The 16,515-nt window shown below is 38.1% G+C and overlaps 1 protein-coding gene across 1 annotated transcript in view; it reads left to right on the forward strand.

Annotated features, from left to right (window-relative positions):
• Nucleotides 1-16,515, forward strand: part of POLA1 (DNA polymerase alpha 1, catalytic subunit) — a 205,458-nt gene that overhangs the window by 119,001 nt on the left and 69,942 nt on the right. The window contains exon 35 of the mRNA XM_061988595.1: nt 15,756-15,872. Within this exon, the coding sequence (XP_061844579.1) occupies nt 15,756-15,872 (117 nt within the window). The remainder of the gene's footprint in view (nt 1-15,755; nt 15,873-16,515) is intronic.

Genomic DNA, 16,515 nt, shown 5'->3' on the forward strand with positions numbered 1-16,515 from the left:
AACACTATCCATAGGCAAATGTTTTAATATAGTAGGTATTCTGTTAGAAACCAATTGATCTAATAATTAAAAGATTTTTATTTATTTTCTTTTTAAGCAGTTGCTTCCTCTCTGATTTTGGATTTTAATCATGACTGGTGTTAAGCTTTCATGTCTTACTAATGCTGCCAGTGTGTGAACTTGAGCACTGAATAGTTGACTTAATTATCTGCTATACAACATCTGCTAATACTAAAAAAAAAAAATTTAAAAAATGCCATCTCATCGTAAGGTCCACTATGGACAAAAAAATCAAAGGCAGAGAAGATGACTGTAGCTACCCTGTCTGGTTGGAACTGTCTTCCTCTCCTCTCTCTCTCTCTCTCTCTCTCTCATTTTCAGTTTTCAGTGTAATGAAGAGCAGGAGAACAATATTCTGTAATTAAGGATTCCATTAAGTTGAAGAAAAGAGCAAATGGAGTTGTTTGTTCTCCTAGCTGAAAAAATTTGTCTGGGGTGGGGGTTAGTGGTAGTAGTGTAGAAAGAGAGGTGGGTGGAGAGACTAAGTCAGGGCTGTTTGTTGAATATACTGTTAAGGACTGTTACCATCCTAATTAATCAAGTTAGAAATTACAGCTGTAGTCGGTTTCCCCCCAATTCTTGTTATCAATTTTCTTCTCTTTTGAGACAAAGCAAATATAAATTTTGTGTTCATTTGTCATTCGTTCTTTGACTTCAGCATCTCTGAAAATAACAATGTAGCACAAAAGACCAGTATTTACCTAGTTGTAATGTGGGTTGCCATGGTGTTTTGCAAATTATTGCAATTATGTTCACCATGCGAGTCGCCCTTGGTAACTGGCGAAAAAACTGATAATCCTGTTTTGAACAAAAGGTCAAATTGCTGAATAGAAAGTCTTGATTAACTAAAAGATGTACAAAGTGGAATTATTTCCTACCATTCAGAAATAGTTCTTGATCGGGTTTGGGGGAGGGGGTGAGTAAGTACATCTGATTACTGAAGTACAAAGCATTGAAAGGATGTTGTCTTGAGCCTTTCATGTAGTCTTAATGGTGGCTTTTTTGTCAAATTTACCCATTTGCGGCATTGAAAGAGGCAGCTGCATTTAAGCTTGAGAGATGGTGCTTTTTCAAGAGTTCAGTGCATGGAAAGTTCTCAGCAGTATCTGCAGTTTACTATTAGACCTTCGGCTATTAAAACTGATGTGCTGCATTTGAGCCCATAGCTCTTGGTGCTTGTAAAACCCTCTGACTGATGATCTAATAAAGTGCTCTTACCGGACAATCTCTGATCAGATACTTTAGAGGGAAAAAAAAAAATAACCACAGCTCTGAAAAGGATGGGGGTAGAAGCACATGGCTGTACTGAAAAGTTTGCTTTTATAATCTGCAGTGGGAAATTAGAGTAAATATGACTTTTATTTTTAGTTTAAGTACTTTAAAGAGCCAACATACTGCTCAAGGAAAATGTTTGGTTTTGTGGTTTTTTAATATTTGCAAAAGTAAGAAATAATCTGAAAATATTCAAAAGTTCTTCAGAATGGCCAGTCCTCAACAATTACGTACAAATACACAGAGGTAACAGTCCTCTTCCCATCATCATATCCAATACAGTGTGATGGATTTCTTGCACCTTAATGCCATGAATTTCCTTTGCACTTTCTTATTTTTTTTTCCATATTGCAAACAGGGAAGGGAAGGGGTGAAGAGGATTAAGGGTTTTTCTGTTTTAATTAATTCTACATTTTCTTTTTAAATAGCTACCTGGAAATTAATTCTTAAAACTTTGGAGAGTTTGTATGAGAGCAGCATGAAAGCAGAGTAAACCTGAACAAGTTTGTAGGTTTACATTCTGCATCACCTAGCAACCCCCCGGCTCTGCCAGTTCTCTTGTCTGCCCCTAGTCCTGTTTACCAACCATTCAGACTGCTCTTCGAAACCATGAAAGATATTCAGTTTCATTAGTGCCATTCTGAAGGAGAAAATAATTAAACTTAAATGAACAAACACTGCTTAGTGATGCTTTAAACTTTTCTAGTTTAAGGTGGCCAGAATGTTAAGATGGCTTTCTCTGCCATTACCTTTCACTCCATTGAACTCCTCTAAATCTACATATCTGTGTATGTATGTGCATTATCGTTTTTAAAGTTTTCAGAACTGTATTATATTATGTGTATAACCATATTGCAAAGATAAATGCTTCACATAAACAACCTCTGTGTCTCTTTACTAACATGCACTCAAACAAAACTCTAAGACATACATGAATAAAGTCTCTGTGTGTTCTGTATTACCTCTAATGCCAACTTGAACTTCCTGCAAGACAAGTCTGTCACACAGACAAAAATTGAAGGACTGTACAAGAAAGAGGACAGCATTGGGGAAGAAGGTCGGGGAGTAAAGTGTGTTTAGCTTTCGAACCAAAGTAGAGGCACAGATTTTAGGAAATCTTGAGTTCTTTCTGATTGTATGCTGCTAGATTCTTTAACAAGCAATATGTGGATGGGCTGTATGAGCTCTTTGTGCTGTGTTGACAGTTGACAGACAAAGCAAAATTTTTTTCTGATGCAAGCTACAGTACTTACTTGTGACCTATTACAGCGTAGGAATGTGGCTTGCTTTGAGTTATATGAATAGGGAGAATATTTTGCAGAATGGACTGGAACAACCTTCTAGAAGTTTTAGCTCCCCATACAGAAATACACAAGACATTTTCCACTGATCATTTTCTCAATGTGGTTATCCATATGCAGTCATTTTAAGTGTGCCTTCTCCCAGCTGCTTGCTTGAAATCAAGTTTAGTTGTTTTAAGGTTGTCTGAGAGTTCTGTTCAAGTGCTATATTAGCCTATGAACATTTGTGCTGTACTGTTAACGTTCTGGGGTGCATAGCATTTTGGTGTCTAGAACCTTATTTTATTTGAAGGTAAGTCAACCAAGGTATTCCCTTTGATGTGAAGTAAAGCAGAACATACTTGATAGTTTATAATGTACATCTGTTAAGATTGGAATTTGTCCACTTGTGGTGCTATTATATGTGTTTTAAATGAGGGCCACTGTTTGCATCAAACCTATCATAGGGTTTGGAGTGCTCTATTATCCTTTCAGCAGGCTAATGACAGAGCCTGGTCTTTGCACAAATGAGATCAATAAGTTTCAAACAACTTGTATGAAATGACATGTGACAGTACATTTAAAGATGTCTTGCTTTAAAAAAAAAATCAATTTTTAATAACATGTAAAACTTACATTGACCTACAAGATATTTTTTCACTTCTGTCTGATAATTTTGTTTAAAGCAGTTTTAAGTTAGCTTGAGAATTTAGGGGGTAGGGTGCATTTCCTGCTTCTTCTGTTATCTCCTGCTTTGATCCACCCTCCACCTTCCCAAGACATTTAACAGTCAAAGTGATATGACATACTGCTGAGAGTAATATTTTCTGGAGACTAATGAAGTTTTTTTTCTGTCTTTGGTGATTTCTTCAATATTTTTTTTCCCCAGTTCTGCATTAGAAAGCAATTCAAGTTCCATTATTTTGGAGTATCAAAATCACAAAATATCCTTCTTCAAAATATACTCACTTTCATTTTCTATAGCTTAGAAGTAGGCATATCATATGTGTGGCTGACTTCACAGGACTGATAGAATCTTGAGGTATGTGAGCACTAAAAGAACTTCTAAAACGTGTGCTTATTGGAGCCAATTTTACTGTAGGTGAAATCCTCTCAAGTTTATGTCCATATTCTGTAATACCCAAGAGGAACTAGGTTTGAGTCTTGTTTTAGGTCAGAGTTTTTTGTAATATCCATCTTGAACCCGCATCAGTGCTTCTGTCCTTCTAGTATCATTGGCTTTTTCAAGAGAAGAATATTTTGTGTTCCTCAGAGAAACTCAAGTAGTATTTATTTCCTCTTTTGTATTTTCTTTAAGGTAGCAAGTTGATATAGCTGTATTGCCCTTCAATTACAGTTTGTCTAGATGCTTTGGACCTTCACAACCTTGTCCTTTGAAAGTGTGGTTCCCATTGACTCCAGTTGCCTTCCAGTCAGTTTAGTCCAGCAGCATTCTAATGGGGAACTGAGACGACAGATAAGAGTGTCGGTGAAACAGGAGGTTTCAGTGGATATGATTGTAGAGAGAGTGTCTCTCTTTTACCAGCAGTGCTGTCTCATCGGGTGGTGAAGTGATCATTTGCCTTCTACTAGGAAGTTGTTGGCTAAGGTGCTTCAATTTTATAACATCCTTTAATGTAGTTCCTGTGATGATAATACTGGATATATAACCCGCCATCTCCAGGATCTGTACTGCTTTCAAGTAGTACACTTTCAAAAGCGATTCATATCTCCTTGTTACTGTTCTTTCATTTAAGAGACAGTTTTATATTTTCTCTGAAAGATCACATCTATCTGTTAATCAGCCTGGATAATGCTGAATTCAAAAGACAATCAGAATGAACCATCCAGGAAAGGAATTTCCCTTCTTTGTAAGAGTTTCTTTTATCCACTCCCTCCCACAGCTGAATTCAGATGAGTTATACAGGCCAAAACTCAGGAAGCTCTGAAAATCAGGAAGTGCATCGAAAAGAAATTGAAATTGTGTCTTCAACTTCCAATGAAGTGAGGCAGCATGAAATGAAGTGTGAAATGCCATGATCCCTGTTTACTTTTTCCCTAAATTGAATGATCAGGTAGCATCAGTCTCTACAAATACTCATACTGGGAAATGCAACCTGTTTTTTCTGGATGAGGAACAAGCTACAGTATTTATTGTATAGAAAAAGAAAAGTGAATGTGAAGGCCATGGCCAAGAGTGAGCTGATAAAGTAGTTCCCTTACCTTTACTTAAGATCCAAAATATCTCTGACCAGGTCCCTTCTTAATGCGCTATGGTTAGCTTTATGTATAAATTTCAGGAACAAATTTCAGTCCTTGTTACTAGAACACTTCCTGTTTGCAGTGCTTCTTGGAATTTACAGCCCAACAAAATGTCAGTACGTAACACCTAACAAAATACTAGACAACATGGAATAAGCATTTCCTGGGTAAGGGATTTGAGTTGTAAGATAAATTTTCAAAGGGATTTATGCAAACCTAAGGTGCCTCACGATTCTAAGGGTATGCTACAGTATCTTTCATCGAGGACAAGCTTGGCAGCATGTTTAACATGATCCCTATCCCAGTTAAAAGACAAAAGCTCTAGTCAGCCAGTATCAATAATAAACCCTTGACCTGCACCCTTTTGTAAAACAAATTTATTTGAAGAGCCTATGAAAATATCAAAGGAATTTATTATTGGGAGATGACTATACGTTACAGTTGAGAAAGTAGTATAAAGCCTTAAAACAACCTCAGAAATGGTCTTTGTTTCCTGTACTCAAATTTGAATATAAATATGTTCAATAACTTTGTTTTAGGATACTTAAAACTTTTAGTTATTTAGTTAGTTCTTTTAGTTCAAAAGCAATTGCACACACTCTTATTTTTTAAATTTGTTTACTTTTTGAAACTTTCACATTTTGAAATTCTAGGATGAAATTCAGGCATATCTTTTCTCTCTACTAAGGGACTGCTTAAACCTAACTTTAGGGCTTCTGACTTAGTACAATTCGATCTCTTTGTAGTAACATGTTAAAGAAATAGGGAGAGCTTTTCCAGCAGTTTCTTGTTAAAATGTTGAGGAAATGGAAAAGAAGGATGGGATGACTTTTATATGAATAACAGTGTCTATCCATATGCTACTTGGAGATCTAAATATGGCTAAACCTACTTATTGAAGAGGCTTTGCAGGTCCCCTAGATTTTCTTCAAGAATAAATCATAGAATCATAGAATGGTAGGGGTTGGGAGGGACCCCCAGAGATATCAAAGTCCAACCCCCCTGCAGAAGAAGGTTCACCTAGATCAGGTCGCATAGGAACATGTCCAAGCAGGTCTTGAAGACCTCCAAGGAAGGAGACTCCACAACTCCCCTGGGCAGCCTGTTCCACTACTCCGTCACTCTCATGGTGAAATAGTTTTTTCTTATGTTTAAGTGGAACTTTTTGTGTTCCAGCTTCATCCCATTACCCCTTGTCCTGTTACTAGCTACCGTAGAAAAGAGGGATGTCCCAAGTTCCTGACAGCCACCCTTTAGATATTTATAAATGTTAATAAGATCCCCCCTCGATCTCTTCTCCAGACTAAACAGCCCCAGTTCCCACAGTCTTTCCTCATATGAAAGATGTTCTATACCCTTGATCATCTTGGTGGCGCTGCACTGGACTCTCTCCAGCACTTCCCTGTCCCTCTTGAGCTGAGGAGCCCAGAACTATACACAGGACTCCAGATGAGGTCTCACCAGGGCAGAGTAGAGAGGGAGAAGAACCTCCCTTGACCTGCTGGCCACATTCTTCTTGATGCATCCCAGGATGCCATTGGCCTTCTTGGCCATGTGGCTACATTGCTGGTTCATATTTAGCTTATTATCAATCAGGACTCCCAGGTCTCTCTCCTGGAGCTGCTCTTCAGCAGTTCGACCCTCAGCCTGTACTGGTGCATGGGGTTGTTCCTTCCCAGATGCAGGACTCTGCACTTGTCCCTGCTGAACCTCATGAGGTTCTTCTCTGCCCAACTCTCAAGCTGGTCGAGATCCTGCTGACTGGCAGCACAGCCTCTGGGGAATCAGCCACTCCTCCCAGTTTGGTGTCATCAGCGAACTTGCTGAGGGTACACTCTGTCTCCTCATCCAGATCGTTGATGAAAATATTGAACAAGACTGGCCCCAGAATCAATCCCTGTGGAACTTCACTGGCCACAGGCCTCCAACTCGACTCTGTGCCATTGATTACCACCCTCTGGGCTCTGTCATTCAGCCAGCTCTCCATCCACCTCACTGTCCACTCATCCAAGCCACACTGCCTGAGCTTTCTGATGAGGATGTTGTGGGACACAGTGTCAAAAGCCTTGCTGAAGTCAAGGTAGATGACATCTGCTGCTCTCCCCTCATCTAGCCAGCCGGTTATGCACTCACAGAAGGATATCAGGTTGGTCAAACAGGATTTCTCCTTGGTGAAGCCCTGTGACTCCCCCTGATAACCATCTTATCCTTCATATGTTCAGTGATAACATTCAGGTTCTCATCCTGAATGTAGAACCTTTTCATGATCTCACATATATTTTTTTTATTAGTCCTTTATATGTCATTTGCTTGTGGAGTATCAAGCCTTGTAAGATCCTGAAAAAGTTGCTGACTCAGAATTCTGCAACACTAATTGATTCTAATACCATTACTCTGTTTTTTAGGATTGCTTGGCATGATTCTTGTCAGTAGAGTGTGTCTGCTCATTCCCTATCAAGGAGATAAGAATGTCAAAATAAGTAACATGCTTCACCTGTGAAACTACAGGTTCACCTCTATTGCCAAAGCTGACTTCTGGTGGTAGTCTTAAAAAGAGCTTAAAAAAAGGCCTGTTTTATCAGAGAACTTGGCAGTTGCATGACTTTATAAAGGCTTCAGTTCTGGTGGTGTTCATTTTGCTACAGTGTGAGGAAGGAGCAAAGCCTAACAGCTTCCATCTATCATGCTCTCTTGTGACATAATATTATTTTAGTTTGCCTTCAAATTTCTTTCTGATGAAATTATCTTCAGTCTTCACTTTGATAAAGAATTTACTTGTCTTTTCCTTCCCTTACCTAAACAAGATGGGTGACCAGGAGGAAGGGTTTTTAGACATTGTGAAGAGTTCCTTTCATATGTTGATCCAATCTTTTCTAAGTTCAGGTAATTCAGTCTCCAGGTTATTTGTATTAGTAGCTACAAGTTCTAAAGGAATAACCATCTTGGCTCTGGCTATCTTGATGCATAGACTTGACCAAGTCAGATGTCTTAAGGTATCACCTGTGTGGAGCTCTCCTGATCACTGAGTCTACTTTGCTAGTCTCACTGATAAATTACTCCAGCCATAAAATTGATCAAGTAACTATCTGATGTATCTTTGTACTTGCTGTGGAAAGACAGTCAGGATGAAGCAGCTCTCTGAAGGCAGATAGAGAAAGTTTGAATCAGACAGGCACCAGGATACCACAAAGACTTAATTTTCCTGCAGGTGAAAATAGTATGTTTCTGATTATGCCAGTCCTAGTTTCATCAAGTCCTCCATCTTGAGAAATCCTCTCAAAAATTGAATGCATCTAAGCCTTTCTTGTGTCTAACAGCAGTAGAATTGTGAGGTTTATGAGAGGTCTTCCAAGGTTTCTACCAGGGATGTTTATACATGGGCAATGGAAATGTTGCCTGAGGAACTCATGTTGTGATGGACTTCACATTGCTGAGTGAATAAAGTTTTCCGTGTGATATCTTATTTCACTATGATACCATCCTTGACCCAAGAGAATTTCTTCTTTTGATTGTAGCAGTGGCAAGTGTCTCTCAAGTCTGCATTGTCTACTGAAATTCCAGTGCATGACACTAGTTCTCACACCATCATTCAGATTTTCATTGCTACTGAAATCTCACCAAGATGGTGCCAGTCCATTGGATCAAGTCAGTGTTATTACTAGAGTATTTCTTTAAATCTGAAGGCGGGGGGAAGCAGATTAGAAACTGAAATTAAAAGTAATTGAGTTTCTGATACAGAAAATCTTTTCTGAGTTTACAGCAGTAGCTGATATTTAGGTTGATACTGATATCACCTTTGGTGTTTATAGTGTAAAATTATGACTTAATTTTCAAAAGATGTAGCTATTACTAATAGTCAAAACACTTGCCAAACAATGTGCAAACAGAGATTTTGGCTCAACTTCTAATTCCTGAGGTGCTCTATACTACTCAGGAACACTTGCCTATCTGATCCCTCAAACAGTGACCTATTTACAGAAGACACAGACAAGTGGAACAGGGAGAACACACCTGGAATGTAGAACGAGTTATTCCAAGTGATGTATTTCATAGAATCATCTATCTTTTAACATTACATGGAAGTGCTAGTAGCTTTGATAGTTTACCTAGTGATGCAGTATTGGTAGAATCTCTTCCTTCCAGTGGATTTAAAGCCACTTTGACCATATTTGCTCTGTTAGGCATTACTATTCATAATAATGAATGTTGGCAAGAAAATGGTGTTTGACGCTTCTGACCTTGGAATCTGTGGGAAATAATATGCTTTTGTAGGAGTAGTCTGAAAGGAGAGGTCAGTTTGAAGTTAGAGTGGCATGATTAGTAAGTCACAATGAGGCCTGAATCAGAACATTTTTGTTGTGTTGTCTCTCATAGTCTTCCAAAAGCTGGTTTGCTGATCAGTGACATGAACAGCAAGCTTATACTAGTTGACTGGGAAGGCACATAAAAGTTGTGTTCCTACACTTCACTTCTGGCAGGTTCTGTTATTTTAAGGTGATATTTTTAATATCAGCTCTGCAGTGCAGAAGCTGTGGATTTTGAGTCCAGTGTTCTTGAGATATCTCCGCCATCTGGAGATTGGACATCATACACCAAGATTCCATTTTCAAAAATCTGCGTTAAGCTTGTCTTCAATAGAGAGTAAGTTTATAGAGAAACAAGCACTAGTTACATTTTAAATTCAACTCCAAAGTGACTGATAGTGACCTCTGAATATTTTTTCACTGCTTGTAACTTTCTGGTTTTTACTGCCACACTTTTTTATTCTATGTGAACTTTTAAAACATTGTACTCCCTCAGCATCCAGACTGTCTGAAGCAGGAACAGAAACAGAACTGAAGTGTCGTAGACAAGCACATCCAGTCCTCTACTGTAGCAGGCAACCACACTACATCATGAAATGTAATTTGTAAAAACTACTAAGATAAAGCTCAATAAATGTATGTTGTTGACTCTTGCAACTTCTGTTTGAAAGGCTGTTCCGAAACCACTTGCCTCTGTATTTTGGGGTAATATTTGTAATGCTTGTTGATCACTAGAATGTGAGAGGCTAATTCTCAAGAACAGACTTACAAAGAAAGAAAATTACTTTTGACTTGCAAATTTCTTCCCATTAGCTACAGTTTGTGGACATAGTACTCTTCAGGGATTTTCTTTTATATTGTGCATTTACTTAAAGGGGTTTTTTTTGTATGCATTTTTGTATTTTAAAATGAACTAAGCATTTGTAGACAGAATGTTTGGAGATGATAGTTGCCTTTTTTTTTCCCTATCAGCTTGTATTTCATTTCCCACAATATTGCAGATACCAAGTAGAAGAAAAGTGAAGGTTTTCTATTATGATTTTGTTTGATCTATTGCAGATTCATTTACAGACTTGGTGATAGCTGCTGGGAAATGAAAGACTGGGCTTGTTTGGTCAGTGAAGGCAACAGACATGGATCAAATAAGGGTTAACAATAATGCACGTGAACAAATTGAAACAGAACATAATGCATGTATTGAATTTGATTGCAACATGCATGTCCATGGAAGTTTTTTTGTTGAAAACAAATCAGGGCTGTGGCTTAATTATCAAAGCAAAACAAGAGACATAAAGAGCTACATGTTTCTGATACTGCTTTTTAAAAAAATAAGTCGCTTCACACAGTTATCTATGTGTTTAATTTCCATGCATAATAGCAACAGTTATTGTTGTCATTTGTTGAGAGAAATTAACTGATAGTAAGTACAAACAAACGCAAATAAGACCTGAATAGAGAGGTGACAAAGAAGAAAAGACCTCTTTAATGTTAATTATAACTGGTAGGAAGTCTATACAAATGACATTAATTGTCCTCTGTGTGAATTGAAGGGACATTTAGTTAGTATCTAGTAACACCTTCTGGCCTTTATATTGTAGATAACAACTTAGATCTCCATTTTTAAAATATTGTTTATTGAGAAGTGTACCACTCAGTGAAAGTTATATGTTTTGATCATTATTTCTTACTGTAAAAGAAAACAAATATAATAGCTGTTGAATTTGAATGCTTATTTTTATGCTAAGCTATTGTTTTTATTTTAAGCAGGGTTTTTCCAGTCTTTTTTTATCTGTATCTTTTATAAGCAAAGTCCCTCTCTTCAACAGTTACTGCATTAGACGAAAACAGTTGCATAAAGAAACTTGAAACTTATTCATTTGGTAGTTTGAGTGGACCTGGACCTCTGTGTATTCATTGTAAGACAACAGAAGCAGTACCTTGCCAGTGGTGTAGTCCTTTGTGTCTTAGTTGTTAGCTAAAAATGCCAATGAGTGGCAGAAAACACAGTTATTTTTATCCTACATTTTTTCATGGTTTTGTATTTTTGAGTGTTACACTCAACTGAAGTTGGGATGCTGCTTCCGTTTTTTTTCAGTTGCAGTTACGTTCCTTGAGTAAATACCTTGCTATCTGGCAGTTCTTATGCTTTGTTTTTCTAGTATAATAATTTGTTTTAAAGTTCAGCTGTAGTCATTTAATATGTTTTTAGTCATGAGTGTTCTCTTTGGGCACATAGAATATTTTCATAGTTACAGCTGAAACAATTGTGCTGTTCAACAGTGGGGATGTGGAATGAGTGAGGACACCCTCCTCACTCCCCCAGCCCCCACCTGCCTCTGTATTGTAAGGCCCTGTTTATGTCAGACTGCTACCAGATATTTCATAGGAAGGCAGAGATGCTACGTAATAAGTAAATAAGGCAAAACCAGCTTTCTATACAGAGCATAGCTTGTCTGGAAGAATTGATTTAATGTAAGACTGTGACAATGACAGTGTTTTTGCTCACAGTGTCTCTGTGACATTCTCAGTACTTAGGTTAGTGCCTGAAGATATCAGTGTGGTCCTTGAGTAGCTTTTGTTCAGTTGAAAGTTACTCCATGTCTATTAAAGTTGAGTTCTTAGAAAAAAAATATGTGGTCACGGATTAACACCCTTCACTTTTAGAAATAAAGCTGAGGTTCATTTGCAAAACTAAAGCTAAGGACTTTTTTTTCACTTAAGACTCACTTGTGTCTGCTGGCTCCAGAAGAGACTGGTCAGGTGTCTTATGTTAGGTCAGGTCATGTATTAGGAGTTTGCACAGTGAAGCAATTGCTGATGAAGTAGCTTAATTTTGTTGAGCAGCAACCATCTTTCTAATGTAATTTGTGAAATATTTATCATAAATAATTTGTGTATTATAAGGAATGTGGTATGAAAACTACTAGGGCAATAGATACGCAGGAGATATAAAAATTAAATACACAGAAAGTTTCTAAATTCTTGGCATTTTCTCACCAGCGTCCAATATGTAATGGTTTATGTTGTTAATCTACATAACAATAATACTCAAACACAGAGATCAGATAAACTGATGATACTGTTTCCAAAAAACTTGTTCTGACATTAGGTGTAGCCTTACTTTATTAAGAGACACTAGAGCAGAGTTAACTTCATTCCTAAATCTGTTAAGTGAATTGCTTTTTGGAGATGCATTTTTCTTCCTCCATTCGCTACATATGGATTATAGGGTGACTAGCTTAGACTGGGTGTCAGACCTTTAGACATCTAGTGCTGGGTGAAATGAACTATAACTCTGTATCTTAGTGGGCTCTTCGCTTCTGCATTACAGACTTGAGCACATATTTTAGGTAGTGCTATATAACTTGCTGTTGTATAAAGTTCCCTACAAAGTTTTTCTGGTCTACCCACATGATCATAATAGTTCCTCTCTGTAGGAGCAGCAGGGATTGTTTTGATGGACTTGGCACAAAGTTAGGTAGTCTTGAGGATATGACATGGCAAGAGAAATGGTGAAAAAAGGTTATTATCTGGAATAAATGAAGTTACTTGGAAATTATTTGATGCTTCATCTTAACAAACAAACACAAACTGAATCAGACTTTTAGTACTTTTGAAGATATTACCGAATAATGTATTTTTAACTTGAAGAAGGGGATAAAGCTGACAAACATGAAAGAACACAGTGTTCTGGCTATTTGATCCTTTAGAGAACAAGATGCAAAGACAAATAAAAGTCTGCATACTCCAGGAAATGATAGGAAAGACATTGACAATTTATTTTTTTTTAAAACTCAAACCAAACTGGCTGCCCAGAGGGATTGTGGAGGCTCCTTCCTTGGAGGTCTTCAAGACCCACCTGGACACGTTCCTATGCGACCTGATCTAGGTTAATCTGCTTCTGCAGGGGGGTTTTACTTGGATGATCTCTGGGGGTCCCTTCCAACCCTGCCATTCTATGATTCTGTGAAAACAATGGAACTTTTAAGAATAGGCATAGTCAAATCCCATTTTAACAAGGTTTTTGAAAACAGAAAACTAAAGTTTATGTATTTCTCCTCACAAGTTCCAAAGTATTCAAGATAAAGTAACTCAAATATCTAATTTTAAACTGAGCTACGTAGTCATATTGAATCAGAGTGTTGACTACTGAGATACAAAATACAGACTTTTAGCTATGCCAATTAGGAAAGAAAACATAAGTCACGTCATACTAACAAATTTGCTTGACTAGAAAATCGGAATCTCAAGGAAATGAAAGCTAGAAAAGGTACAAATTTCATTATTGAAACTTGCACCAAGATGGTGATAGTGACTATAGTATTCTGAGTGGAGCTGTGGAAGCCGGAGGGGTAGGAAACATGATAACTGGAAACATGAGTTGCTGCCATCGATTCAGGTAGAAGTCATTGCCACAGCATAATGTTGGGACAGCTTGTTAAAGAGCAAGTCAGAAGGGAAGCAAGCAACTTTTTGAGTTGTCCTCTGACTTGTAGTATTTCTGTCAGAGTACTAGGAATCCAGGTATGGTTAGATTAAACATTTGTGCTGGAGAAACAAAACCAAATTTTGGAAACAGGCAAACAATCACTATTTGTGGACATCAGCAGCTGGTAATTTGAAATGCAGAGCTTGACAGTGCTGAGTTTTTAAGAGAATATAGAAACTTGACTTATAGAAAGGCCTTGTGGTACCAAGTTGACTTTTTGTTTAACATTACTTGGTGGAGAATTTAATCTTCCATTGCTCAGTGATGCAGATGCTAAAAACCCAGTCTAAATTTTGCATACAGTGAGTATATTGACTTACTAGTTGTGGTGATTTGACCCTTGCTGGATGCCACATGACCACCACACCACTTTATCACCCCTCTCCTCAGCAAGCCAGGGAGAGGAGAAAATAAGATGAGAGTCTCATGGGTTGAAATAAAAGCAGTTTAATAAGGAAATTGCAAAGCCACACATGTGAGAAGCAAAGCAAATGAAGCTGTTAATCTCTACTTCTCCTTAGCAGCAATGTCCGGCCACCTCCCGAGAAGCAGGGCTTCAGTACACGTAGCAGTTGCTTTGGAGTACCAAAGTGAATCACACCTCCCCTTTCATTCTCCTCTCCCCCACTTTATATTGCTGAGCTGATGTCATAGGGTATGGAATATCTCCTTGGTCACCCTGAGTCAATTGTCCTGGCCATGGCCTTTCCCAAGATCCTGCCCAGCCACAGCTACTAGTGAAGGTGGGGGAATGAACAATGGAAGGACAGCCCTGATGCTTTGTGAGCAGTAGGCAAAATGTTGATGGGCTATCAATGCACATCTTTAGCCAGAAACAGAAGGCACAGCACTACATGGGCTGCTGTGGAAAATCACCACCACCCCAAACCCAATACACTAGTGAAGAGTAAAATTACAATAATAAATATTTTTCTGGGAATGACTGTTCAATGCTCAAATGCTCAGTAGTGCTCCAAGAAAACAGAGCTTGAGGAAAGAAAGCAGAGAACCAGATGGTAAATACCATCTTGTTTCTGTATAAATTCATGTTCATCTGGCATCTTCATTACAGTGTGCAATACTGGTTTCATCTTGCTCTCCATTTGTCTCATTTTCCCCATGTACCCTCATTTGAAAAGGGACAAAGAGGTGGGGTTGTTTCCATGAAAGGAACAACTAAGAAGAGTACAAAAAAGTGTTTGATTGCAGATGACATGATGGAGGTCTATAAAATCATGAGTAATGTGGAAAAGGTGAATGCAGAATGATTGCTCCTAGTCTCTCCTCATAGAAGAACTGGAAGGTATTAAAAAGATATTTTCTTTGATGTGTTTCAGAAAACTAAGATACCTTTTTATATACTGTGTAGTTGTTCTGCAGGACACTGTAGATGCTAGAAGATTCAAAAAGTATTTGAAGTTTATTGGGATGAGGAGAAATGCATCCATCAGTATTGAACATAGAGACAGTGATTCAGGAGGTCCTTGAGTCATTTCCAAACACTGTGAATATCTGGAAAAAAATTCACTGTGTGCTTTCTCTTACACTATTCTTTAGGTATCTGCTGGTAATGATTTTTAGAGATGATGTGTGACATTGGTTCAATCTAGAGTTGAACCTGGTATTGGGAGTTCTGGTTGATGATAAACTAAACATCATGAAAAAGAAGTCTTCTGGCTGTTGCCAGAATACCTAAAAGTTATAACTCTTTTTTTCCCCCTCTAAAGCACAAACAAGGAAATAACACTTTAAAATCTGGTACTGTCTGGTGTATATAGTTGTATGCAATAATTCTGTTGCACATTAACAGTGTCTGAAGAAGAGCAGAGGTTTTAGCATATTTAATGGAAAGATTGACTGCAGTGGGCAGAGTTTTGAAGCAAGAAAACTTGGTCTCTCTTCTCCATCGTTGATTGTGCTTAGACAAGGACCTTCACCTTTTTATATGTATTACAGTATCAGCTTCACAGAGGACATTAAAATTGGGATTTTTTTTTTCTTCCTTGAGTGTGATTTATTGTTTAGATGGGGTGAAAAGAAGCTATGATTTTAATTCATGGTAAAAGCTTACTTTCTCCCTTTTTGCAGGGTTGGTTAATATGTGAGGAGCCAACTTGCCAGAATCGAACCCGACGACTCCCTCTGAGTTTTTCCCGGAGTGGCCCCGTGTGCCAGGCCTGCAGGAAGGCTGTTCTCAGACCCGAGGTGAGTATTTTAGGAGAAAACTTTGACAGCAGTGGAGCAGATTTTCGTGAAGCTCTGCCTTTCAAAAGTAGCAAAATTAAGCAGGCATTTTAAATTAGTTTATTGGTTTAAAGGGAATTGTTTGTGCTTTTCATGCTCCATATTTAAGCTGTGTCCTCATTGCTGTGAAGAGAGCATGCCATGCAGCTGCTGTGTTTGGAAATTTTCCAGCTGAGGAGCATTTGGTCAGCAAGCTAGAATTTGCTGGAATGGTTCTGCCAGAATACAGGTAAATTAAAACAGGCAAACAAAACCAACCTGAAATGAAAACATTTGCCTGATTTTCTGCTCACTGGTTCTCTTGGTGCTAAGAAACCAGAACTACTCTAAGGCAGTAGGTGTTTTCAGGAGAGAAGAAGTTCTTGGTGCTGCACATTTGGATTTGGCTCCATACCTGAAAACTGTAGAAGCTTTTACACCCTACACTGAGCTTAAATGGTCTGGCCTTACAGAGTTCAGGACTGCCTGCTCCAACCTAGGTAGTTCTCTTGGATTCTGAGATTAAAGGAAGCTGATTCTGCTTCATATTGTAAAAAATAAAGAGTTTGGCATTTAGAAGTTTCAGCATTTTCCAGAAATTGCATAAGACAACAAGAGACAAGGA

This window comes from Colius striatus, chromosome 1 (genome assembly GCF_028858725.1).
Source record: "Colius striatus isolate bColStr4 chromosome 1, bColStr4.1.hap1, whole genome shotgun sequence".
NCBI lineage: Eukaryota > Metazoa > Chordata > Aves > Coliiformes > Coliidae > Colius > Colius striatus.